This window comes from Falco naumanni, chromosome 7, assembly GCF_017639655.2.
Source record: "Falco naumanni isolate bFalNau1 chromosome 7, bFalNau1.pat, whole genome shotgun sequence".
Classification (NCBI taxonomy): Eukaryota; Metazoa; Chordata; class Aves; order Falconiformes; family Falconidae; genus Falco; species Falco naumanni.
Genome location: NC_054060.1, coordinates 61427255 through 61453468, shown reverse-complemented (window position 1 = coordinate 61453468; position 26214 = coordinate 61427255). Strand labels below are relative to the sequence as shown.

General features: G+C 37.9%; 1 protein-coding gene across 2 annotated transcripts in view; it reads left to right on the top strand.

Annotated features, from left to right (window-relative positions):
* BAZ1A (bromodomain adjacent to zinc finger domain 1A) overlaps nucleotides 1-26214 on the top strand; it is a 65123-nt gene that overhangs the window by 5612 nt on the left and 33297 nt on the right. For both annotated transcript variants that reach the window (XM_040599971.1, XM_040599970.1), the window contains exons 3-8: nucleotides 2671-2949; nucleotides 14734-14877; nucleotides 20967-21065; nucleotides 22120-22207; nucleotides 23951-24085; nucleotides 24757-24859. In XM_040599971.1, the coding sequence (XP_040455905.1) occupies nucleotides 2671-2949; nucleotides 14734-14877; nucleotides 20967-21065; nucleotides 22120-22207; nucleotides 23951-24085; nucleotides 24757-24859 (848 nt within the window). The remainder of the gene's footprint in view (nucleotides 1-2670; nucleotides 2950-14733; nucleotides 14878-20966; nucleotides 21066-22119; nucleotides 22208-23950; nucleotides 24086-24756; nucleotides 24860-26214) is intronic.

The window sequence follows — 26214 nt, the reverse complement described above, 5'->3', positions numbered from 1 at the left end:
TGGAGAGTCCTACAAATAACATGTATTGCTATACTGTTGGGATTTTGTTTTCTCATCCCTCTAAACCAAGTTAAAGTGAGATCGTTAAAACATTGCAATAAAACTGTGTTAACAGACTAAGCCACAGATGGTTTTGATGTGCTATAGGTAATGGCTAGCTAAAGACAAATAATGCTTTCAAACGCAAATGTAAATTTTTTTCACGTAAATTTTTTTCTTCCCTCTTAAGTTCATGGGGGAAAAATCCACACAAAACAAAAGAGGAAATGAGGGAGAATGAAACTAGATACACAAACTACTCTTGTATGTAAATTGAAACATGTTTTCCTCAAACATGTTTCAGTTCAAGTAATCTTAGAAATTTGCATTTGTAATAATCATGGATTAAAAAATATTAGAGAGGGTTTTGTGTTTGGTGGGTTGTTTTGTTTTTTTTTTGTTTTGTTCCTGTAAGTTCAATGCTGTTGCTTTAAATAGTATGACTGCCTGGTGTCCCCTCACAAAGAATAACAGCAGCTCTTAAAGGGACACTGTCAGCATCAGCCTCAGCCTTTTCCTCCCTGTCTGCTCCCCCTGCCCCCCATTTTTTTCCTTTTTACTTTCATAATTTTTGAAAATTATGTTCTGGTACATTTTACAATAACTCTTAGGGTGGTTTTCTCTTTCCTAGCTAAAGATGATTATCGAGAACCTCTTTGGTAAGTGAGACACAAAAATACATGTAGAGACACAGCTGCATGAAGATTTGAGTAAACATTTCTTTATCCATTGAAGTCAGTAAGACTGCTAAAAATTCTTGTGAATCTAATACAGAAGTATTGAAATGTAGGGCAGGAAGAGACCTGAAGAGATAATGTTTTATGTATTCCATCACCTTAAAAAAACAAACAAACAAAAAACCCCACAGATTTGTCTAATCTATTCTTTAAAATGCTTAAGTAACTATTTTACACCTTAAAGATAGTGTTTCACCATGGTTGACAGCAAAAAAAAAAAAGAATATTGTCCTATGCACAAAGAATGACTGACAGCCATCCGTTCTTCATATATTGAATTAATTTCTGTCATTCTCTCTTTTGTTCTTCTCCTTTTCTTGTTTAGAGTAAGCAAACCCACATTATTGCTTATTACTTATGAGTGTTAGACCCATGTACTATCAAATATTTTAAGTAGATGCAGGTAACTTAAAAATCTGAATTTTTGTAGCCATTAAATATTATTCAGATAATATGTTTCTTCCTCTTCTGTCCTTTTCCCCTCTTACAACTGATGTTCTTCCTAGAGCATCTCTCTCACACTCGGAGGAATCTTGTGGTCATACAGAAAGAATTATATGAGCCAGGACTCTCCATTGTCCTCAGTTTGGAATTTTCATTTACAAAATATTGTGGTTCATCTGTCCATCTGCAGTGAACATTGTCACCTGGATCAGTCTCTGATGCACATTTACCAACCTGAGTTTCCAGGGAGCCTGCAAAAAAAAACCCCTCAGAGAAGTGTGAACTGTCCAATTCTCTAACACCATTACTAGAAATTATTTCAATAGTTGTATCCTTTTGAAAATGGGAACACTGTGCAGTGTAAGGTGTTTTTTTTTTTTAAAGGCTGAAACTTCAGGTTTCTGGTGTAGCATGCAGCGTTCAGAAAGTACTGTGTCTGCTTTGAAATAGCTATGTTGAACTGATACAAGGCAAAATAAAACTCAAGTTGTTGTGTTGTGTGTTCCATACTCATCAATACTACTCTGTTAAGATTTTTAAAGGAAAGAAAATAAAAATCCTTATCTGAAGTGGGGCATATTGAGAGATTGCTCTGCTGTCCAGTCACTGCCTATAGTATATGATATGTTTTAACATGGTTTTGTGAGTAGCTACATAATCTACTTCATCTAGAAAGTGTTTTAACAAACCACTGTTTTTCTGATACCTGTCAAAAATTGACACATACTCACTAGTGAAAGTGCTTCTTTCTTGATTCCAATGTAATAACTAGTAAGCAAGCAATAACAATGTGATTTTATCATTAATAGGAAATACAGGGAAGGAGGAGAATCAGTATTTACTAGTGGATCAAGGGAGGAGAAGAATCTGTAGGAAAAAATAGTTTAATGCTTTTACTGAGAGCAATGCAAACAGTGAAGGAATAAAAACTATTTAGAGACGTACTTGACATTAATTCTTTACCTCTCCCATCTTTTCATTTGTGAGCTAGGGCACTCAAATGCTGAAACTTACTCAAGTTGCAACATGTTTCTGTGATCTTAGGGTTATTTTATGTTTGTACAGTTTTTACACCCTCCTCTTGGCAAATATTTGTGGAAACGTGGGGGATGTGAGGAGGATATGACACCTATTAAACTCAGTGTGATTGTTCTTATGCATAAGGCTTCTTATATGTGAATATTTGTTTGCAGGACTTTTAGGTCTTGATGCTGTTACTGTAGTCTGTAGTGAGAGGAAACTTTGGTTTTACAATAGCTATGGCATGGTAAATTGCTAAAAGTTTTAAATAACCCTTGATTATCTATAGCCTGTATGGGAGTAGAGCTGCTTCTGCATTTCAGGCTTGTAAAAGGAATTCGCTGCTGTACTAATTGTGAGCAAACTGAAAAAGTTAGTCAGAACTCAACCATTTTCTTTCTCTCACCCCCCCTCCCGCCTTCCTTTTCAGTGATTTTTTTGAACGCACCATTCTGTGCAACAGCCTTGTGTGGAGCTGTGCTGTCACAGGGAAACCAGGACTGACATATCAGGAAGCACTGGAATCAGAGAAGAAAGCCAGACATAATCTTCAAAGTTTTCCAGAGGCACTTATCATTCCAGTTCTCTACTTGGCCACCCTTACCCATCGCTCCCGACTTCATGAAATCTGTGATGAAATCTTTGCTTATGTCAAGGATCGGTATTTTGTTGGTGAAACAGTGGAAGTAGTTAGAAGTAATGGTGCAAGGTAAGTATATTTAAAAACAAATTATGTATTTGTTTGTTTGCTGTGAATGGTTTTTGTGTCTGTTTTTTTAAACTAAAAATCGGGAAAATAAACTCCATCAAACACAACTGAAGTGAGGTGTGATGCTTAAGCTAGTGATACTGTTACTGCTCCTTCCTACTTTAGTTAAGAGAGGGATTGTATTGCTGGGCTTGGTATCTCTTTCCTTAGTTTAGAAGCGGCTGTGGAGACAGAACAGCTCTCTTGAGTCTTGACACTACAGGTTTTTTTGTGGATTTGCAAAGGCATGTCAGCCCCCTGGTGTGAGAAGGGCTGGTGGTTTGTAGAATGCGATTTAATGAGAAACTAGGGGAAGCTGTGACTTAAAAATCATATGAAAGTTTTGAGGAATCACGTAGAATGTAATTCATCACATGGTGTTTTGTGTACTTAGAATGGGTGAAGTGTTGAAAGCTTAAAGAATCAATGTAAGTTGGATTTTTGCTTTTTAGGTAGTTGGGAAAATTGTGACTTCATTCTTGGAGAAATTGGGAATTGTAAAATGTTTGCAATAGTTAATTATCTGGGGTTTAGTGCGATGGGTTTTTTTCCCCACTGAGTTAGTGTCATCCTTATTTATACTGATGTATGCATGTTGCAAGTGTTTTTATTGTTATCTTAGACTGATTAAAAACTTGGAAGAGTTTTGAGCTTCAGATGCTTTCTTTCTCATATTATTGGTACATATGCTCTGTAGTATAAATAAGCTGGTTTACAACACATAGCTAGCTTGAGTCTGTCTTTAAAGCAGCTTGTGGGAGAGAACTGGGGGAAAGGTCTGTGTTTTGTCTAAGTAAGTTTGCCATTTCACCTAACTGAGGTTTAAAATGGGAACGTGTGCAGAATGTGCGCTACAGCCCTTGTGGGGTCGGTCACCTGTTGGGTTTTTTGTTGTTAGTTTGTGGGTTTGCTTTATTTTGTTTATTCAGAAGGAAGGTGCCAGCTTACACTGCAGAGTAGACAGGGCTTCTGTGGGTAGCCTGAGGTGTCTGTGCGTAATCTGGTGTATGTTGCATGATGGGAGTGGGCTGGTTCAAAACTGTCATTGGAGAGCATAGTTACTTTGTGTGAGGCGTTTCTTTAGTGGCTGATCCAGACCTTATTTAAGGCAAACTTTGTACTACACCAGGAAGAAACGTCTGTTTATGTGCTGCAGGAGATAAGTTGTAAGGAAATCTGTATGGGTATGTATATAAGGTCAGTGCTTAACAAAAAAGCTTTCCATCTCCTCCCTACTCTATTCCTTTCAACCAGCAAAGTCCCAGTCACAAAGCCAGGACAAGAACAACTTCAGTAGAGTTGCTGCTTTCTCTACAGAAAACCTATATCCAAAGTTTGTTTTCCATGTTTCTCATTTTTATACTTGTCTAATGACTAGACTCAGGTTGCAATTAGTATTATGGTCACTTTGCTTAAAGAATAAGATGTGGGGTTTTCTTCCTCTGCTTTGACTAGAAACCTTAATATTATGAATTGTCAGTGCAGTTCAGGTGTTGGTTTTCATTTACTCGATGAAATACCTTTGTTTTCTGCCTTTGAAGATACTGTCAGTTTCCAAACTAACAGCAAAAAGAATACTTTAGAAGAATGTTTCCCCCCCCCCCCAAACAACTTTCCTGCCTTTGTTACTTTTCTAAAACCTTTGCTAAAATATTTATGCATGTGCATGCTACATTGTCAAAGCTTAAATGAAATGTAGGCTTATATATGTGATAAATGCAAGTCTGTCTTGTTTCTTTTTCTTTCGAAATTCAGAATCCTTTTCACTCTTCTTTTTAGACGGTCATAAATCTGTTTTAAGTTTGCCCTAACAATTATTTCTACTTACCATGTAAGCTAAATTCTGTTCAGATAAAGTTGTGATATGATTCTACCTCATGAAGATAGCACTATCATTTTTTTTTACCAGCATTTAATTCAGTCGTCTTGGTTATTCAGAGTTGTGTTGAGATACATATCTAACAATTTTGTTTGTTTGACTTTCACAGATCAGTATATTAATAGGATATAAGCTAAACTTCTTAAGCATTTGGGGCGGGCTAGATACCATTCAAAAGGTTCAGATAAAATCTATTTCCATAAAAAAATAACCTGCTAGAGATAGTATGTTTGCAACTACGTAAGTATAACCTTGTCTGGTAAAATGAAGCATGAAAATTTTGCTTTAGCTGTTTGTATGCTATTGATATTCTAGACAAATTTATAGCAGAGAGATAGCTCAGACTTCTAATACTAAAACAGTGCAAATAACATGGTAATGCAGGGGGATTTTTATACTTAGAGATACATAATTAAAGCATACAAAGTGGAAGGAGGTGAAGCATAGTTACTCTTCTGCCCAATTTACAGCTGACTTTGACCTGTATTTTGAAGTACTCTATTGGGGATTAAGTATACCCGCTCATGTTACTTGTAAATAACACAGCTGTTCAACAGAGCGATTTGCACGTTTGTCACGTGCAGCTACGTTTTTGTGATCTTTTCTAGCAAAAATGATTACAGTCCACCTATAGTGTAATAGCATTCAATGAGACCAACAGAATTTGGCAGACCATGATAACCCAGTTGTGTTGTGGTGGTGTGAAGTGTAAACTCTTCCACTGCATTTATGTATGAAGTTTTTGTACGTGCTATGTCAGCAGGATCATTTGTTATCTGAGCTCCATGCATCATTTAATGGGAAGCCTACAACTTAATGCATGTGTAACTGAGGGTTGCTCAAGCAATTTAAGTATTGATATTTTGTAACACCTAACCTTGCACATGTAATATTCTTGTAGGATAGATTGCTTTGATGCAGCTTTCTAGATTTTGCACAAAGTAAATGGAAGGGAAGCCAAACACTAGAAAGATTAGCATGTAAACATGTAAATGTTTTTTATCTTGAGCACGTGAAGTAGTCTATAGTACTGTAAGCAATAGGAAGATGATCTAGAAAGAGTAAGAGGGCAAGTGATTTGTGCAGAGGCTAGGCAGAAGGTGATTTTTTTGAGATGGGTGGTTCTTGTATCCCCACCAGTCTGTTCTGATTGTTGCAGAATCTGATGCCCTGTTGCTTTTTCTGGTCTTACGTCCCCATCAGGCTCTTCTGATTGCTAGTCTTTTGTTGTGCTGCTCAGTTTTGAATTTGGCTGCTTCCACCTTGTTGCTGAGGTCTGGTAGGATGAACTCCAAGAGTTTGGGAGATACTCTCGTCTTTCTGTTGTTTTGGTATGTCTGTTGTCTTAACAGCCCTTATCAACCAGAAAGAAATTGCAGAGAAAGCCCCCCAGTGCCATGAAGTGGCTTTTTCAGGCACACTCTGAAAATGATGTGTGCAGTTTGGTAATCTAGTAGAAGCAACAAGGAGATAATTCTACTTGCTCTTTAATTCATTTCAGATGATGTATTGATTAAAAATAGTCAGCTTTTTTTGGTTTGTATGTGTCCAGCTTTTCTGACCAAACTGGGGCTGACTTTTCTCCAAAGTGGTAGCTTTGAAACATGAGGTGCTTGAATTCCCAGTTAAAGAACAGTTAAATTTACTTGTGTAAAAACATTTTCCTAGTACTGCCTTCATAGAAGACAATGTTAATTGAAACACTGGTCAAAAACATAATATAGACAGCAAACCTAATCTCAAATTAAGTTTAAGTTTGAATTGCCAAGGAATTGAAAACAGCCGATGCTATAAGTACTGTTGTTTAGAATGTCACATTGCTATTTATGGAAAGTAATTTATTGAAAAAAGCATGGAAATGTTTTGAGATTTTGTTGGGGGAAAAAATCAGCACAATATTTCACGTTAACCATGGTCAGTTAAGATGTAAAATAAGCAGCTAATGTTTTAGCTCACACTTTATGGAAACAGAGGAAAAAATGTTGGCCACATCACTGGAATTACTTCCTATATTTGCGTTTAAGAACTGTAATGTACTGCTTGGCCTTTTGTTTTTCTGCAAGGAATGGCATCTTTTGCAGTAGCCTGTCCATTTGTTACTGGTTTAGTACTGTGTTGTATTATTGGTATTTAAAACTTGTGAAATGGTTGGACTTGATGATCTTAAAGGTCTTTTCCAACCTAAACAATTCTATGATCTTGGAATCTGAAGTCAGTTACCTGAAAAATAAAACTGTGTGGTGTGAAAGCTTACCTGAAATAACCTCAGTGAATGCCTCAGACGCACCAAATAAAACTATCATCAGCCTAACTTGTTCAGCTGTTGGACTTGTGCTTTTCTGCTTGAGGTCAGCAGTGTGCTTTTTTTTAACAAAAAATCTAGTTTTTTCTTCCAACAAATTAAATTAAAGCACGTGTAAACAACCAATTGTGGTTTATCATCAGTGTTCTGAGTCTGGGTGCTATCACAAGTAATAATGACTGTCTTTATTGGGGTATACAAGGGAGCAATCTGATAATTAGTTAATTTGTAAGCTTGCAGTATGTCTTGAGGAGGGAAGAGATCTGAGATTTTAGGTTGGACAACTCTACTAGCTCTTCAGCTCTTCCTCCTCTGCCCTTAAAAATAGCTTGTGTGATGATGCATCCCCTTCCCCATGGAGGATGGAGGGCAACCAGTTGTCAATCAGTTGGTACAAAACCTAATTAAAAAGTCAACAACCTGCAGAATAAAATAGGTTGCTTAAAGGCAACCTTCTTATAAGGAAGAAATCATACAGAATATGGCAGATATAAACAATGATTATCTTTTTTCATTTGATTTGACCACTAGATGACACCACTGCAAAAGAATACTTCCCTAATGTCTGTGAGCAAGCAATGCCAGAATGCTTTAAGAAAACATAGTGTTTCTAAAATGAACCTACTTGCAGAAGTAGTAGATGAAATTCTCTGTTAGGAAGATTGCTGCATCTGGTCATACATTAGGTATAGGTTAACATCCATTCTCCACTCTGAATATTGATGTTGACCATTGCCAGGCTGTAGGAAACATAAATAATCACAAAACAACCCTGTCTGTAAGTGAAACATCTTTTTTGAACTCACCAATTGTTTGGCTGGTGTCCCAGTGCTTTAGGATTGTTTGTAGTGGATTAACAACTGCATTAGGCCAATTAAAAGATTTGTATACTGTTTTCATCTCTGTAAGTCTTAACTGGGGCACAGGAAGTGTGTTGCTGGTCATGACTATGTATAGCTGATATGGAGTTAGGATGGCAGAAGATAATCCTTGTAAGAGATAAGGTTATAGCTAGTTTTCCAACATTTTCATTCAAACTGACAACAGGGTGTTACTTGCTTATTTATATAGTTGTCTTCTGAGCGCTAGGATAAGTTAATGTAAGACCACTAGGTGGTAAAAGGTGAAGTGTCTTCCATGTTTAGATTCTAACGAGTTACAGTGAGTTTAAATTATTTTCTAGTCCACCAATTTTCCCCTTTGATATATAGGCTTCAAAGCTGAATGGATGCAGAGGCACTGGAGCCAATGTCTATATAATCAAAAAGTTATAGTGTAGTGGGTTTTTTTTGTTTTGTTGTTTTTTCGTTATGTGGTGTTCTGGGTTTTTTTTGGGTTTTTTGTAGTGGTAAGGCTTAAGCATAAGTTCCTGCATACAAAGAAAGTTTCCTATTTTATTTCACAAAGTGTATTTGAATTCCAGTAGCGAAGTTAGTGTGGTGCATATGAAATAGCATAGCTGACAGTACTGGAGAGTTTACCTATTCATAGAGCAAGTATAGTTTGCATTCTCCCAGCATTGCTGTTGAAGGATCAGTCTGCTCCTGGACTGGAAGAATCATGTTTAAGGAATTCACTTTCCACTGCCCTGAAGTCCTTTGGGATATATTTGTATTTGTTGACTAATAAATATATTTGTATTTGTTTAATGGAATGATATGAGATGATGATAATCTGGGAGAGAACCTCCAACTCCTTTCTTATAGATTGTTGAACAGCTGTTACAACTATTTTTGGATGCTGCCAATCTCTGTTAGCTCTCATTTCTGTGTGAACTTTCTTCTTTTATAACCACAAATTTAAAGGTACAGGTTTTAGTTGGTTTGTTTTATAATTATATATTTCTTTAAAAATCAGTAAAATACTATGAACCGAAGGCTGGGCAATCAAAATTATGCTTATATTGCTGTTACTGTTAGTGCTGTCCTTAATTCCACAGGAGACAGCTGATGCAGCTACTGTATATGTAGGGTTCTCTTGTCCTTAGCAAAGGACTATAACTTGACAGACAAATGAAGATGTTAAAACCAGCAGCTCTTGCTGTAGTTAGGAAGCCATTACTTACGTGAAATTTGTCTCCTTGTCGTGTGCTTTTGTTTTGTGTATACATTAAATTGTACTAGTTAGCTTAGTAAAAGATGTCATTTATTCCTTCAGATCTTGTCTTGCTTATACCTCGCTAATTACTTTCAAGTGTATGAGAACTGTTAGGGCAGGGATATGAGTTGCTGCACTCTACCTGACATTTACTTCTTAACAACTTCGTAAAAGCTGACAAAACAGAATGAGGCTGTAGCATTTTGGTGGTACTGGGTACATGCTACTATAGCCTCTTGTATTACTCTTTTTGGGGTTTTCTGTATTCAACTAACTTTACATACTGTTAGAAAAGATGTGCTTTTTTAATTTTGACATTTGAAAAACTTTGATTTGCACGTCTTTTAAAAAGTAACTTTCCTTTTGCTTCTGACTCATTGATCATTGTTTTCTTTATGTTAAAGGTTGGCCTCAAAGTATTGCAGTAGTCCTCCACTGCCCCATTTGAAACAGCCTTCTGTGTCCAAGGGATGTTTTTTTGCTTGTTTATTATAAAGCATACAGAGGCACATTTATAACTCATCTGGGCCTTCAAGGGATATTTTTTTTAAACTTGAAATGAGGACATAGCAGAGTGCCAGACTGTTATTTCTATCACAGTAGTTAGCACCAGCCAGATCAAAAGCTGTTGTGCAGAATGCTCAATCTAAGGGCAGCATAGAAGCGGTCTCTCCTCTCACAGCTTGTAACTCCAGCCTTGGTTGGATGTAAAGGCCTACTCAGCGTTTGGGAAGAACTTCTCCATGTAAGTGTAGGTGCCAATAATTGCAGGGTCGAGGTTTCTGCTTGGCATCCTGTGATGGCTGGTTTTGGTCCATCATGTAGTGGAGTGCAGCTTCTCTTTCTCTTCCTCAAATCGTGTTCTGCTTCAGCAGAGGTAGGTGGAGATAACCCACTTGTCATGCAACTTGTAATAGTTTGTGTGCATGCCTTTGAGTTGCTGAGCTGAATGAAGGAGAAATTTGGCAAGTAAGTTGTACTAGCCTTTGTTCTGGGTTATCCTGAATCATGCTGGTCTTGGAGTACTGGCGAGTTTGAAGCATGTACCAAGTCTTGCCCAACTTCCTTGTTAGTTGTGTGATTTCCCTGTAACAGACTTCCCTAGTATCCCAGTGTTCACTTGCCTAGATGTCACTTTTCAGTTAGGAAGGGTAAACTGCTGAAATCACTGGGCTACTCAAGAAATTGTAGTGTCTCAGGGACTCTAAATGAGGGAGGTCTTAGTACTTCTCCTTCCTTCTCTGCTTTAGTCTGTGGCCAGTATTTGCCTCTTGCACATGCTTTAGTTGTCACCAGATCCTTCAGTGTGCTGTCTGAAGTAGCTGGTGTGACACGAACTTACCCGGCTTTTGTTGTGTTAATTTGTCTGGGTTTTTTTTCTTTCTTTTTTTTGTGTGTGTGTGTGTGTGTGTCAGGTAGTTGAATTCAATTTAATGGCAATCAATATAAAAAGTACTGAGTGCCAGATCTACAAAAGGCAAGCGCTGCAGTATGTGGCTGGAAGGAGGAATGGCGAGGGAAGATTTCCCCCTTTGGTGGTGTTGAACTGTTAAGACATCTCTGCATCTCATGGAACAGCAGCCTGAGGCTGCAGGTGCAGTTTGCTTTTGTATACCTTCAGCCTCCTGCTTCCTTACTGTTCTTCTGGAAGTGGCAAGGTTCAGGCTGACCTTTAAAAGTTTTCTGATAGGAGTGTTAAGCTGCTTTTGAAAGCACAGCCTAGAATCATTCTTCTAGAGAGAGAGACTGATGGTATTGGGTTTCTGGAGAAACTATGTCCTGTGCCACAGTCTCCAGTCAGTGTCTCTTGCCCTTAGATTGCTGGAATCAGTTATGTTCTTTCACCGGTGCAATTGATAGGCCCTACTCAAAATTCATGGAAATTAGTGGGAGATCTCAAGTGGTTGGGTTTTTTCATTTGAAATATTTGATAATATGCACTGGTATTTAAAAAAAATTACATTGGTAATATCTCCTATGGCTTTGTTTAGAACTTTTGGGTCTTGTATTGTAGTTCTCTTTCTTCAAACCATCCCCTATTTAATCATACAGGCCATGCACCACTTCTTGGAATGTTTCACATAACATATGAGACCTCAGAGCTTGGTTTCTGAGCATAGCAGAAAATAAAGGTCTAAGCATAAAGGCCATCCTTGAGACAGGTCAGAGGGCCTGTACCCTGTTGTTGGTAGCAGCCTGTTGTGCAGAAAGAGTTTCACAAAACTGTTAGTTATAGGGTAATCCCCTTGTAGGTTTACTGTTCTAGCTTTTGGCTGGCTGTGTCAGAGCTAGAGTTGCTGGGACAATTCTGTAAAAGTTCACGATGTCTCTGTTCTCAATGTCTGATCCTTTTCTGAATACTTTTGGGATTCACTTTGTGTGGCTGTAAGCTTTTCCGTAATGTTTGTTGTTATTTGAAGAAAGTGTTTCCTGACTGACAGGGATATTAGGATACACATTTGTTTACTTCCTTGGTGCTGTCTTTTTAGACTGAGGTGCCCCCAGTTCTTCCTTCACGGGAAATGGTGAGTGCGCAAGGTATCCTTTTTAGAAAGTATTTCAAGTAGTATGCTTCATTTGGGTATCTTGCTTCAGCTTTCACCTCTGCTGTTATGATATCTGCCTTACGATACAAAATAAGAGTTGTAATAAGTGAAACTCAGGGAATGATGAGGTTACTGAGAAGAGCAGATCTTCATTCGTGCTAGAAGCAGAGTCTTTGCCTCTCTTAGCCCAGGGAATTGGCTGCGACTAGCCATGACTTGACTGTAGCGGGGCTAAAAAGGTCTTCATTCGTAGATTATTGGTTTTTTTAATGCCAGAAGGAATGGTTGCATTGCTTTTAATCTCCTGTCAGTCAGTAATCATTGCATTTCATTGGATTATGCTTTTATTGAGCCAGGTAGTGCGTGTTTCACTTGATTACTTCCCCAAAGATTTCTGGTAATGATTTGAATGAAGAAATGGAGGATGGAGAATCACTTGCTTTCTGTGACAGCTTATTCCGTTAGTTATTCTAAAAAGGGAAAACAAACCCCAGGCAGCTGTATTGGGGTTTTTACTACTTACTGAATTGAGTGTGTAGAATATATAATGCCTGTTCTTACAGCAGATGCGATACCCTGTTAATTACAGGGCTGTCTGATGGATAAACAGGTAAATTAAATGTTGGAAAAATACTCGGTAACTAAATATCCGAATCTTTTTGTCCAGGCAGATTGATTGGTGTGTGTGTGTTGGTCTGTTTTTCCAGGGCGTTGGGCGCTGTAGGTTGCGCTGTAGGCGTTGTGTGGCCGTCTCCCTGCGATTACAAATACAGTGTGTATGTGCTCCCTCTAGTGGTCTGCAAATAGCAGATAAATCCTCGGTAAACAAGTGTCAGTAGCCCTAATCATTGGTGCTTTTGATTATTTTCCGTTAGAAATTAATTTAAAAGTGTTTTTTTAAATCGATTTGAACTTGCTAGGAAATATATTTCATAATCTGAAACAAGAATTGGTATACTAAGAAGCCTGGCTTAGCAGGTGATCTTTGTTGGATTTAAACAGCCTAATCACACACATTTTGCCATGCAGTCAGCTCCGTATTATTTAGTATGAAGGGGAGGCTGTGATGTTCCAAATACTGGAAAATGAAGATACTGTAATGACAGTATCTTAGGACTCAGCTGGAGTCTGGTGCTGGGCCAGACCTTAATAAGCCTTGTTGGTCTTGGACTTAGTTTGTGAACAGCCATTAGACTCTGTCGCCATTACATACTTGGGTGCTCTTGGTTCTTTACATGGGGTCTGTTTAGGTTTGCACAGTTAATTAGCTTGGGCTCCACTGGCCAGGAAAATGTGTCTTCCTGCTCCAGACCAGCCAGCTTTGGGAACGAGGGCTGGCTGCACTGGAATGGCAGCTTGCCTGCAGTCAGTGAGTCCATCGGACTCAGGCTGCCTCTGCATGCAGGCAGCTGGTGTCCCTGTGGACAATTAAGCATTAGTCATATTGTTTTCTTTAGGAATATATAAGGATGTTAATAAGTTTTTGGGTCTTTTTTTATTATTTTCCTTTTTTTTTTGTTTTCAAATAACATATCCTGTTGGAGCATCCTAGAGCGCTGTTCCTGTTGGAGAGAGACTTGCAGAGGACAGCTATGGGCACTAACTGGGTTACTGGTCCTAGCTAAATTCACAAGTGAATATGGCCTAGGATATTTTGTTCTCAACTTTTCTTCCTGTGCGCCCTAGTTTTTTACTCCCCCCCCCCCCCCCCCCCCCCCCCAGTGTGTGCAAGTTTTGGATAGTACTGTCTGCTTGCAGAAAGCAGTGTGTGAGAGAGATTTTGACATTGTTTCTTTTTTGCCAATGTTCAGTTCAGATAGAAGAACACTTAGAATTTGTCCTAAGAGAAAAGCTGTCGTTACAGTATCTTGGTTTTCCAATATTTGGAACATCACAGCCTCCCCTTCATACAAAATAATACGAAGCTGACTGCATGGCAGAATAGATTTGTTGGGGATTGTTTGTTTGTTTTTCTCTTAGGTGTGATGCCACACTAATACAAGTCCTGTGCTTCATGTATTCTCCAATTTATTCCTTTCAAGTAACAGCATTTGGTGTCCAGAGGAGAGAATTATTATGTGTTCTTTCTCCCCTGACCCTTTGAGCTTTTAATGGTAGTATGTGACAGCATCCATTGGCTGCAATAGTTAATTTTCATGAAGCAGACAAGGCTTTAGGAGATGAAACTAAAAAATATGAACCACGGAATTCCAGAAAGGGGTGAAAGTGGTTAAGAACCAGCTACAATACAGTTACCCAGCATGAAGTGTTGATTAATTATACTTTTTAATATGTAGTTAATTCTGCCTTTTATAACTAGCATTCAGGATGGCACAGGGATAGACTTGTTTTGTCAATTGTGTGCATGCCAGATGGAGCGTTAATACGTGTCAGCAGATAAATGGGCCATTATTAAGATTAGATGCATAATGATCATTTCAGCCTTGTTTATTTAGGTCATTGACGGCAGTAGAAGATGATCTCTTATAAGTAAAAATACTTTTGGATCTGAAATTTTTTTTGCTTTTCCTAGACTGCTGTCAAATGTAAAGGGTTTGGTATCTAGTTAACTTAATATATTACTTTAACTTATTAGTTTACTTAAGTGGGAAATGAGAAAAAAAATTGACAACCACAAATAATTCTACCAGTGAGTTCATTTAGTGAATGTAGTGAATAGAGTCCTTAGTAGTGAAGCCGGTAGCTGCGTAAGCAGATTAATTTGTTCGTTTATTAGATAGAACTCATGAAATTAGTATTTTACCTTCTATTTCAGCGCAATGTGCTTAGGTATTTACTTATTTATTAGGCAATACAATGTTCAGTTATAGATGTATTCTTAAAATAACATCAGCTACAACTTTAGACTCCAGGCGCTAGTGAAAGACTTTGACTATAATAAATGTCTGTGTTTTTTTCAGGTTGCCATGTAAGATTTTGGAAGTCATAGCTCCAGCGCATCACAACGGAATGGCAAATGGCCATGGTAGCGGTGCTGACGGAGACACAATTGTCATCAGTGACAGTGACGACTCAGAAACGCACAATAGCTCTGCACAAAATGGGTAAATGATACTTTTACAGTATAAAGCATTTGGGCTGAGTGGAAATGAAACTAAAGCAGACATGGCAGGGTCTGACCGAAACAAATGATTTGTATGGATTGTGAGTGTTCAGCCAGCTGAAGGTGACAAGCTGAATATTCACAGGTGCCAGTTATGCTATGTGTAAACCACCAGAGAACTGTGTGTTATGAGAAATGGAGTACCTACAGAATAATCATTGTTAATCTGTTTGGAATGACAGTGTTTGTGTTGAGAGATGGTGGAAGAGCAGGTATGCCTATCATTAGTCCTCTCTCTGCTGCAGAACCTGTGCTGCTGTAGCTTGGAAAAGGCAGTCATATTCTGCACTTCTACAGTCTGGTACTACGTAGCATGATGTATTACTTCCATCATGGGACTCTGAGTTGAGAATGTTTTATAAGAGGACAAGCTCTTACAGGAACTCTCTGAAAAGTCGTTCTAGAGACATAATGCGTTTGTGTCCAAAATATAAAAATATACAAAGCTTTCTCATTGTGCCGTGTGTCCATATAAATACATACCATTGCATTTTATGGATTTGATTATGGTTTTAGGTGCGGTGAAATGTGTGTGTCTTGGTCTTAAGGAACTGTCTATAGGCTGGAGTAGCTTAATAATGTTGAATAAGAGAGCTTCTTGGCTATAATTGTGGTATTTAATTTGGAATATCCCTTTACCAACCAGTAACTGAGCTTATATATGCAGCTTATCCTAGCAGTATAACAAGAAGACAGATTTCTGTGCTTCACAAGCACAATGCTGATGGAAGAAAAGGTTTTGAAGATGGCCTGAATCTTGTATCTAGCAACATACAGGCTTTATGTGAACTGTTACTGAGTTGGAGATGTCACGTGGATGCAGAAGTTATTCTCATTGACTGCTTCATGAGATCTCTCATGTCCTGACATGCCTTCAGTAACTAGGGTGGAGCTCCTCACTTGGCTAAGGAAAGAACAGGGGTTAAATAATTTCTACAGTTCTCTGCTGTCTTTTGAAGGCAATGTCCAGGTTCTTCATGGAGAGTTCCTACATCTTTGAGAAAACAAACGCATTTTCTGTGTACGATGAGGCATATGGCATTTGAAAGGAGGTTATTCCTGGAATTATGCAAGTATGCACAAAGCTTGACTGTGGGATTGATCCTTTTATATTGCTGTCACTTCCATGTATGCAGAGCTGGTACTAAGACTGAATCTTACACTCCCAGTCTGTGTTTTTTCCCAGCTGATTACTTATTTTGACAATGCAGAGAAGGGAGGGAAAATAATTTCTTTCTCTTAGAGAGATCTTGTGAGAATATAAAAATTTTTGAAGCACTGTTCTGGAGCATACCTAACTAAAACTTATGCTTGAATTGCAAACCTCTTACAGCTTTAAAATGCTTACTGAAAGTTTCAAGTCAGTCTTTTTATAGAAAGTGCAAGAGTGTAATACCATTTTGGTTAGTTTCTGGATGTATTCTGGGTATATGCAAACTTGGAAAGTATTACTTGCGGTACCTGTAAAACCTATCTGAAAGTAGAGCATTTTTATCATTTTTTTGTATTTTGGCATCTAAGATTCTTTATAGCCTTACTCAGAAGAAATCCCACTGAACCGAATGACATTGTTTTGCAGCCCTAATCCTTCAGGGACTGTATTTTGTTGTTTATGGAGAAACTTGAATGTGGAGAATATGGATGTTATTCACCTTGGGACCAATGTCAAGTTGATATGCACAGAACTGCAGTTCTGCCTCCGTCTGCACACAAATCTCCAGGTTTTGAGACCCAGCCTTTGTGCAAAGCTGTAGTGCCGTTAAACAATGGTACAGCAGATGCTCAGTGTGCTTGTGAGAGAGGGGGAGGGGAGCACAGCACAGATTGATGGGCCATCTGCAAATATTTTTCCTAAAGAATCTGTAAGGCTAGAGAATCTTAACTGAAAATAGATGTCATTAGAGATCCCAACCTTTCTCTGACCCTACTCCTGTCTGTGTGAGGCAGAAATAGCCACGCGTTCTGTACAAGTGTTCCTGCTGACCTTTTTTATTGTATTCTGCAGTAAAAGCTGAGGTGGTACAGGGAGAAGGAGGCCAGCACACTCTTACTCCTGCGCTCCCTCAGAAAAACAGGCTGCCTTGTATAAGGCCTGGGTTACAACGCAAAAGGTAGCAATCTTCTGAGATCTTAAATTGTTGATGCTATGCCCTGGGACCCTCTGGTACTGGAGGATAGTGGTCATCATAGAACAGCAGTGTGCTAGACTTAGGGATAAGGTTGAACTCTTGCATTTGCACTAGCACTCAGCAGCAGATTGAAGATTGAGGGGCTTCTACTGCCAAATATATACAATATTAGCTGCAACTTAATTAATGGCATTCCTTCTGCCAGGGCTATGTGTAATGTGAACTATCAATGCTAGAAAAATTTTTTTTGGCTTGTTAGCTGGTTTGTGGCAGTAAATTTGGGTGCTTATTCAGTGTGAAGTATCATCTTTATTTTGGGGAAGGATTGATTGTTTCTGCAAATTTTGGGATGCAAGCAGAGCTAATAAAGCTTTTGGAAACAATGCCAGTAATACCTTACCATCCATATTTTTTGCTATCTTCAACATAATTTTCTGCCCGTAGTTGGAGAAGAAATTATGAACAGGATATGTCAGAAAGTGTGGTCGTAGCTTGTCCTTAAAGCTATACTGTATGTTCAGTAGAACAAATCTTTCCTCATCTTTAATTCTTCTCTTTTGTTCTCTTCTTTCTTCCCCTCTCATCCCTCCGTCCCCTGAAGGTAATAACAATGATGGTAGGTCTTAGTCTACTTTGTATTGTAAGGAAAGACCAAAGTCCCAGATCAAAGGCAGCCTAAAATCTTCATCAAAAGGCTCAAAGTCAGGATTTTGTTGCAAAGTGCCATTGTCTTGTCCCTACAGCAGTATAACCAGTATGCTGTCAACAGTCTTGAGGTTGCTGTGTTTCCCTGTTGAAGTTCTAGATTGCAGAAAACATTTGCAGCTCCAAATGGGCAGTTTTAATTGTTTAGTATAGAGTAGCTTGCCAGTGGCCACCTTCAAAGGTGTGAAGAGGCCAGCTTTTCTATCAGGGTCAATATACCGACAGGTGACCTCTGAGTAAGGCTTGCACTGGAGCATGAGGCCAGAAGTGATTGTGTTACTTGGCTAGTATTCTTCAAGGGAGCTTTTTTCATTGCCAAACTTAGTCAAAGAGAAGAAGAAGCCACCGTCTCTTTTCTTGAAAAGCGGTACAGCATTCATTTTAGATGCATTCCTGATCCTCTTACCTTCGGTATTTTTTGTGAGATTTTTCTAGTTCTATTAGTCCCACAAGATATAAGTAGTTCCAGCAAGACTCAGACTAGATAGTTGTATCCTGGATAAGGTAACTCAAAAGGACACGATCTCACAAGTTTTTCGGTAAAGCTACCTGAAGACCTTGTTGTCTGAATATAACACAGCAGGACTGTAAGCAGAAATTTATATCCAGGTCATGTGGTCACCATCTCGAAGTAATTGAAGGGCTGATGGAACTAGTGTCTGTTGATGGTTCAGAATAACGTCGTTCAAAAAAATGCAAGACTCCGTCAGGTGCTAGGCACGTTTACCTGAGTGCAGTAGCAAGCAGTACAATATGGGTGAGTCAGTTCCAGTTTTCATCTGTTACAAGGTATTTTGTATTCTTTCCTCTGGATCTGGGGTTCCGTTAGGGCTGTCCTGTGAAGGCTTGCTGTAGGAGATCTCTGCTGCACAATGGGTCTAACCTTTGCTAACTCTTCTGTGTTTTATATAATGCTTTATAAAGTGAAACCTAAAAATTTACTACTTTTATGCCAAAGCAACTAGATAATGATATAATTTTTCAAGCCTTCTATGTGTACCAAATGACCTTTTTCTTCCTTTTCTGCACTAAGCAAAATTTTTAATTTAAATTTGGATTTATTACTGAAATCTTCCCCTATATATTAACTTGGTTTCTGAGTTTCCAGTGAGTATCTTAAACAGAAGAAACTTAGTATGTTTGGAAATTAGGTTGGGGCTATTACATGTGCTCCAGTGAAGGTGAGAGAAAGGTTTACTCAAACTGAAAAGTAAAGGTTAATGACAGAGGAGTGAATCATTTGATTATTCTTTGGGCCCTGCTTTTAATTACGGACAGTATTGGAGCTTAGAATCTATTCAGAACATATAAATAAGCTATCTGTGACCTTCTTCAGCTTGTTAGACTAAAGGGCTGGAAACACAGAGGTGTATGGTGAGGGAACAAGTCTGATTTGATACAGTGCAGAAATTCCTAGTGACAACCTTTATTACTTTAGCTTTCCTACCTCGAAACTGAAGATGAACATGGAAGACCAAGTCATGGTATGACCAAAACACAAAGCTTCTTTTAACAAACTTAAAATTGTAGGCAGAGATGTTAAAATCTTTCCAGTGGGTATATGAATTACTTTATCAAGTTTCTCTGTTTTGCTAATGTAATAAAAAGAACCCCACCCAGCTAGTCACATTTCTTTAATTAGTCTGAGTGACTCAGCTTGATACTTTAACTTGGATAGCATCATACAATGCAGAAAGTATATATATATCATAGTGCATATCTGTAAGTCCAGTAGCTGTGTTGCTGTTTCCAAGTCTAAATCTTCTTTTCTGTCCCTTCATTTCTTTAACTACGTTGTAGGTAATTGTAAACTATTAATCATTGTAAACTATTTTTCTTCAGGAATTATTCTCATCTAAAATGACACTAACTGTGGATAAGTACTGTTTCTTTTATGCTTCACTTGTATTTGTTAATGTATGTATTATCGGACATCTGAACGTTGCATTTCTTATGGACTTCTATTTCACAGAGTTAGTAGGAAAAAATAAGAACTGGAGCAAATTTCACAGTCAGCAACCTTGCAAAGTACAGTCACTACATCTTGTGTGTGTTTTTCATAGGAGCAAAGAATAACAAGTGGTGTATTGATTTACTTTGTTCTGTCTCAGAATCCACCTTCAAGCATCGTGTAAATGCCAGAACGACTGACAATGATGATGAAATGCATAGCTCTAAATCTCCTAGTTCACTCATAACTTTTTCATCTTCCCCTACTGATGAAACAAGACGACGGTTGATTTTTTTTCTGATAAAGCAATATAGCTTTTGATTACAAATTACCACTCTAGGAGAAGTTCTGTTGTTTAATAGCAAAATGCAACATTATTTAAAGAAAGTGTCGGTAGTTTAACTCTGTTCATGAACCCTGTCCATAAATACACCACACTATTTAAAGTATATTGTCTGTAGCAGAAAGCCTCTCTTTTGTTTTTTAAAGGAGTTTTGGTAGCACACCAGACCTGGGTGGTTGTTCTCCTAGGAAAAGGTGTAAGAAAACAGTTACTGCTATGTTAAAATGGAAGAAATATTTGCTGTGGGGGGGGGGGGGGAAAATCTAGTTCTCTGTAGCTGATAGCTGTAAAAGGAAAGTACACTTTGGGAGGGAAGAACCCAGGTAACTCGATAAGCATTTATTTTAAAGTGTAGGTGCATTGCCTTATGATTCCTGTTATTTTAAGAATGTTGTTGGTGAAGATGCTCTTTCTAAACTGATAGTTGAAAGATATTCTGCCTGTCTTTTATTCATTTTGAGATGTGATCTGTAGCTCTGTGGCTACTATTTTTATTCATTCTATTTAACTTTTTACTCCATCCTCATCATATTTTCTCCTTTTTTCCTGCCTTCCTGTTGCCATCACTAGTACTAAGGTGATGATTTTCTGAGGGAGAGAGATGTATCATACTTGTCTCCCTCTTTGTTCTTCCTTCCCTTCTCATCTCCCATCTCCCTGCTAATAAAACCAACAGCCTTGATCCCCTGGAATTAGCTTTGATGCAGATTTAAATCTAGTGGCAGAAGATTTGGCAGAAGTTAATGGGTTCTCTTTGGTCCAGTGGAAGTTACAGCCTGTATTAAGTATGGCTGGATATTTTCAAGAGGTCCATTGTGTATGCCTATAAATACATTAAGCATGTACAGTATAAGACTGTTTTGTGAATGCAGTTAACTCTTAAATTTTAAAAAAAATTTCAGGGAGAAGAAAGCCATGATTGATCCTTCTTTGTTCAAATACAAAGTCCAACCTGTTAAAGAACTGTATGAGACCGTTATCGTTAAAGCATCTCAACTAAGGTAAAAATGTGTATATGAAAGGTAAAATTGTACTTCATAACTGTGTGAGTCACTGTAAGATGTTTTTGTTGTAAAATGACATTTTAAAATAGCAGAACTACTAATGAGAGGCACTGGAACAAAATGCTGTATGCGGCAGGCTTTCTGTAACAAGGGTTCCAAGCCTTACGACTGTTAACACAGATAACTCCTTACAAGTCTCTGCTTTCATTGGCATGCAGGTGAGACCTGCTGTTGCTTCTGATACCTGTGCCTACTGCTGTGACTGATGGAGTAGGTGGAAAAAAGTTTGGGAACCCTATTCTATAATATTAATGAACTATTGGCATTGTGAGTGCTCCCTCTGTGTGGTAGCATTGCTGGTTTGAAAAGTTGGAGCAGACATTGGCAGTCAAACTGCTTGACTGCTTTAAAATGGAAAGCTGCAAAGAATTTTTGCTTCTTAAATAATGTAACTTTGTCTTGAATTTAGCTAAAACTTTTTTTTTTAGAGTAGATTTTGCATCAAAACTTCTTAAACTGGATACTTTGGGGAAAAAACCACAACCCTTCAGTGATTTCAAGTCATTTAGTTCCAGCATGAATGGAGATTAGATTTTTCATTAACTACTTGTAGTAGTTTTCTTCTTCCCATGAAGTGGTGCAGGTTCCCTGGGATGCCAGGAAGCATTTAGAGCCCACACTGTCCTGCAGCAAGGAGTGCTGCAGCCTGACCAAGCCGTGTGTGAATTCACCCCTCTCGCTTGTTCAGTGCCTTACCTCCCCATTTAGAGACGTGAATGCTGCTTTCCTGCTGTCCTTGTTTGCTTGTTTGTTTTTACCCTTCTCTGAAACAATCAGACTACAACCGTTGGGGTTTCTTGTTCATAAGGAAACTTTTAATTGAATGGAGATTGCAAAGAACAGCTGTTCATTACAGTAGTAAGGGTGTAACTTACAACTGAGAAAATGGTCGAATCATATGATCTGTTACATGTGTTCTTGCACATATTGTCAGCTGTACTTATTATCAACTAACATTTTTAATAATTGCTACCTTTCTCTCCTGATACAGCCGGAGGAAACATCTCTTTTCTCGTGATAGACTTAAACTTTTTCTGAAACAACACTGTGAACCACATGATGGAGTCATTAAAACTAAGGTAAATAAGAAGGAATAATTTGTGGGATAGAATTACTGACCCTACTCAGTCTTTTTTTTGCTGCTCTTTACTAGCTGCTCAGAGCTTCTTTTAAACTACTTGAAGATTAGCTTTTTGTAAGTATAGTATATTGAGTTAGTATTCGACTTTTCCAAAACAAAATGATGAATACTGCAACTTTTTCCTGTAAAAATAAGATTTTGTTCATTTGTAAACAAAATGGTAGTTTTTCTGTACATGAAGCAGAATTAAATTCACTGAATTTCCCTTTAGCTACCAGTTTACAGAAGTCCCCAAAACAAAAATGGGAGCTTTTACCTAGAAAAACGTTAATTATTAAAACACAGTATATTTTTGCTTAGTCTAATGCGAGTTGTTTTCATTCTTGAAGGTGTGTAGCTGGTATTTCAAAGACAAACTATTTTGTTTTGGTACAGTAAGTTAATATTATTCAGTTGTAATGCTTTTAGCTGGAAAATATTTTACTGTAGATTGAATTCAGTCTCCTGTTTTTAAGTGGAACAGAGGTACTGAAGAGTTCATGTGGCTAGAATGGGCTTTTGATGAGGCCGTAGATGTTGAATATGTTGGGTTTGGTTTTTTTTTTCATCTTATGTGGAAAGATATGGTGATACTTTGTACAAGTTAAGACTAAAGTTCACATCTTAATCTGTGCAGGATAACTGAGAATTTCTGTTTCCTTGCACTGAAGGAATTGAGCAGCTTTTCCCACACTGACCAAGTAGGCAGCAATTTCCCCTGCCTTGCTGTGCTGCAGGAAATCCTTGACTCTTCCACTGCCTGTTGCAGTCTTGACCCTGAAATCCTGCTTATCTTCATCTTGTTTTCAGAAAGTAGCGTGTTTGTTTATTATATTTTGTGTGTAAGGGGAATCCTGGTACAGCTGTGTAAAGGCTCTGAGAGAGGACAGTCTGGTCTCTGGAAGTTGCGGAAAATGACAAAGACAACTAATATCTAAATAAGTTCGTAACTTTCAAGTTTGTCTCTTTTAAAGAAATAGAAGAAAATAGAGCTGAAAGGGATAAACCACCTCCTTCCTTGGGCTTGTTAGCAATCATACCCTTGATGTGATACGTGACACATGGGTCTAGTGATTTATTAGCAATGCGTCCTGGTACCTCAGGAAGATTGTTACAGTCTGTATATGCGTGCATTGTCATTGTCTCTTTGGACTTTTTGTGGAGTGTCTCCTTGTTCCCTTGCTGATTGCCTGCATTTCAGTGGTTGTGTGAATATGTCCTGTTTGGGGTGTCTCCTTTGCATCCTCACCTGTATCACCTGGTAGGGCAGGCTTCCTCAAGTCACCAGACTGAGAGAGTCAACTTGCAAAGAAACTTTGACAATTCAGAATGAGAAAAGTCACAAATTTTCTCCTCTTCCAAAAGTGTTTAAATATGATAGAGAATTATATGATTCTTCAGTAAATTAATTTTCTGACTGACTTTCTGCCAAAAGTCCTTCTCAGCACATTTCACCAACTTGCTAGGAAGACTGTGTCCAGCTGTGTTTGCTAAAAGGCATCTAAAGAAATAAAATCTTGCCAAATGAGACCAAATTCTATTTTCAGATGTGTGACTTAGAGTATTTCAGAGTTCTCCTAAGCCAACCAGTTGTGGATGTACTTACTTTTATTGTCTTTTGTGAATTAATGATTAATTAGCTTATATTTATGAAGAGATAAGAATTTCACAATGAATATCTGTTTTCATCTTTCTTACTAAGGCAACATCAATTGCAAAATATAATCTAGCAGAACAAAATTTCTCCTACTTCTTTCCTGATGAGCCACCCACGTTTATCTTCAGTCCTGCAAGCAGGCGGCGAGGGAGACCTCCGAAGAGGGCATCTACTAGTCTTGTAAGTAATAACATTTTTAATTTCAGATAAAGGCACATCAGTGTAGTCTTCTGTTTTCACTGAACTTTCAGAACACTTGGAACACGTAGTTGATGTGCTTTTTTTTTTTTTTCCTTAAGGATGAATTGGGGTATATTACATAATTGCTGTTAGATTGCTTTATAGTTAAGCTGGTAAAAGGGACCATACTTGATATGTTATCTTCCTATTTTTATCTACCTTATTTCTGTGATCCCACCAAGAAACTAGCTTTTTATTGTGTTGTGAAGGCATGCGTGTCCCTTCTGGGAATGATTAATAAATAACTTGCTGAAAAACTTTTTGATCTGTGCTCTTAGATATGATTACGTCACTTGCCCTCAGATACAGTTATATCATTTGCCTCTATTTAAACACAGCAAAGCTTAGTGCTCTAAACTAATTCATTTAAAAAGAAAACTGGAAGAAAAAGGTTTGTTTTTTCTACACCACACCACTGCTCAAAAATATTAGGCAGGATCTCTGAGTAATTACTATGTTTGTGGGAAACCCTTATAGCCTGTTTTTATTATTGTTTTAGGGAACAGTTGAAAAATTGGGACTATCTATTGCTGGTCATTTCATCGTAGATATTATGTTCTTTTTTTTTTTTTCTTTTCTGTTTTCCCCTCCCTCTCCAAATTGTCTATCAGGAGGATGATGTTACTACTAAACAAAATACCCAAGGAAGCAAAAGTAAAGTAGCAAAGGAAAAGACAAGGTTCCCGAAGCAAAAAGAAGATACGCAGGCTATGGGTAAGTTGAAGTTTAGTCCTGTTGACTAGTAGAACCAGTTTTTGCAGGTCTGAGTGCAGGCCATAATTAGAGTATTTTTGGGGTTGTACCTTTCAAAGGGAAAATGTAATAAGAGTGCCCTGCCACCGCTGTACTGCAAAGTGCTCCTTTCAGTGGTTAGAATGGTTGTTTTCTCTTTATTTTTTCTTATTTTAAACTGGGGAAATATAGGAAGCTTGCAGTCCAGCTGTGTTGATTTCTCTTGGATAAATAAAAAGCAAAATACATTTTTGCAGAAGTTTGGAGTGTAGGGTTACATTTAAATTTTACCAGCTGAAGGTATATCAGAACAAACATTTAACACAAATCAATCTATTGTATGATGGAAATCTGTAAATGGAAAAACTACCTCAAAACTTAAGAGAACTGCAATGCTTTCTAAACTGGTAATAATCCCTAAGGAAATCTTGGGTCTTTCTGAAGATCTCTGTGTGTAGATATTTAGGGTATGTCTAAATGTTCTGCAAGATTACTTACAGTATGTTTAACAAATTTTTCTAACTAAAAGAGGACAAATTACTTAAGAGGTCTTTATTTTGGATTGATTGAATTATTTTGGCTTAGTTTTGACCTGTTTCTGATCTATTTAAACTTGATTTCAAATGAAGTAAGGCAACCCACATGCCTTTTGTATGGGTTTAACTAGGTATGCTGTTGCTTCTTTTGAGGAGGTAAAGCTCAGACAAGGGTTGTAAGCACTGATAAGGAAAGGCTTTCATCTGTGGGAACATTTCAGTGAACTTTTGGTTTCTACCTCATTTCTATTATCGTAGAATGTTTGGGGATGGCAGGGACATCTGGAAATTACCTAGTCCAACATGTGCTTAAAATAACTGCAAAGTTGTCTGAGGCTGCTAAGAACCTTTTCCTCCTAGGACATGGGGACACTGGAGTTTAACAGGCTCCATTGAACTTTTGTGTCCACTTTTTTGCACAACTAGCATTTATTTATGTGCTGGAAATTATGGCGCGGAACAAGGCAACAGAAGCTTTGACGTTGATCAGCTTCCTTTCTTGTGTGGTGTTAACTACAGCCTTTAGAAGGCTAGTTAAAACACATTATGGCTTAATTCTATCTTTGTTATCTTATTGCTCCCCAAAACCCAATGCCCTTGAAACATACAGTTACAAACAATGGAAGAACAATCAGCCTTGAGATAAGCTGTGTGACATGGAGATCCAAATGTGTTTATATTTTCTGTCACCTCATTAAAAAGCTGTCACAACATGTTGATATTCAGAGTTTGTAAATGCTTTCTGTTCTTTCTGTTGAGGGGACAAAATCATGGTGAATGCATCAAATAAGTAAGAGTAAC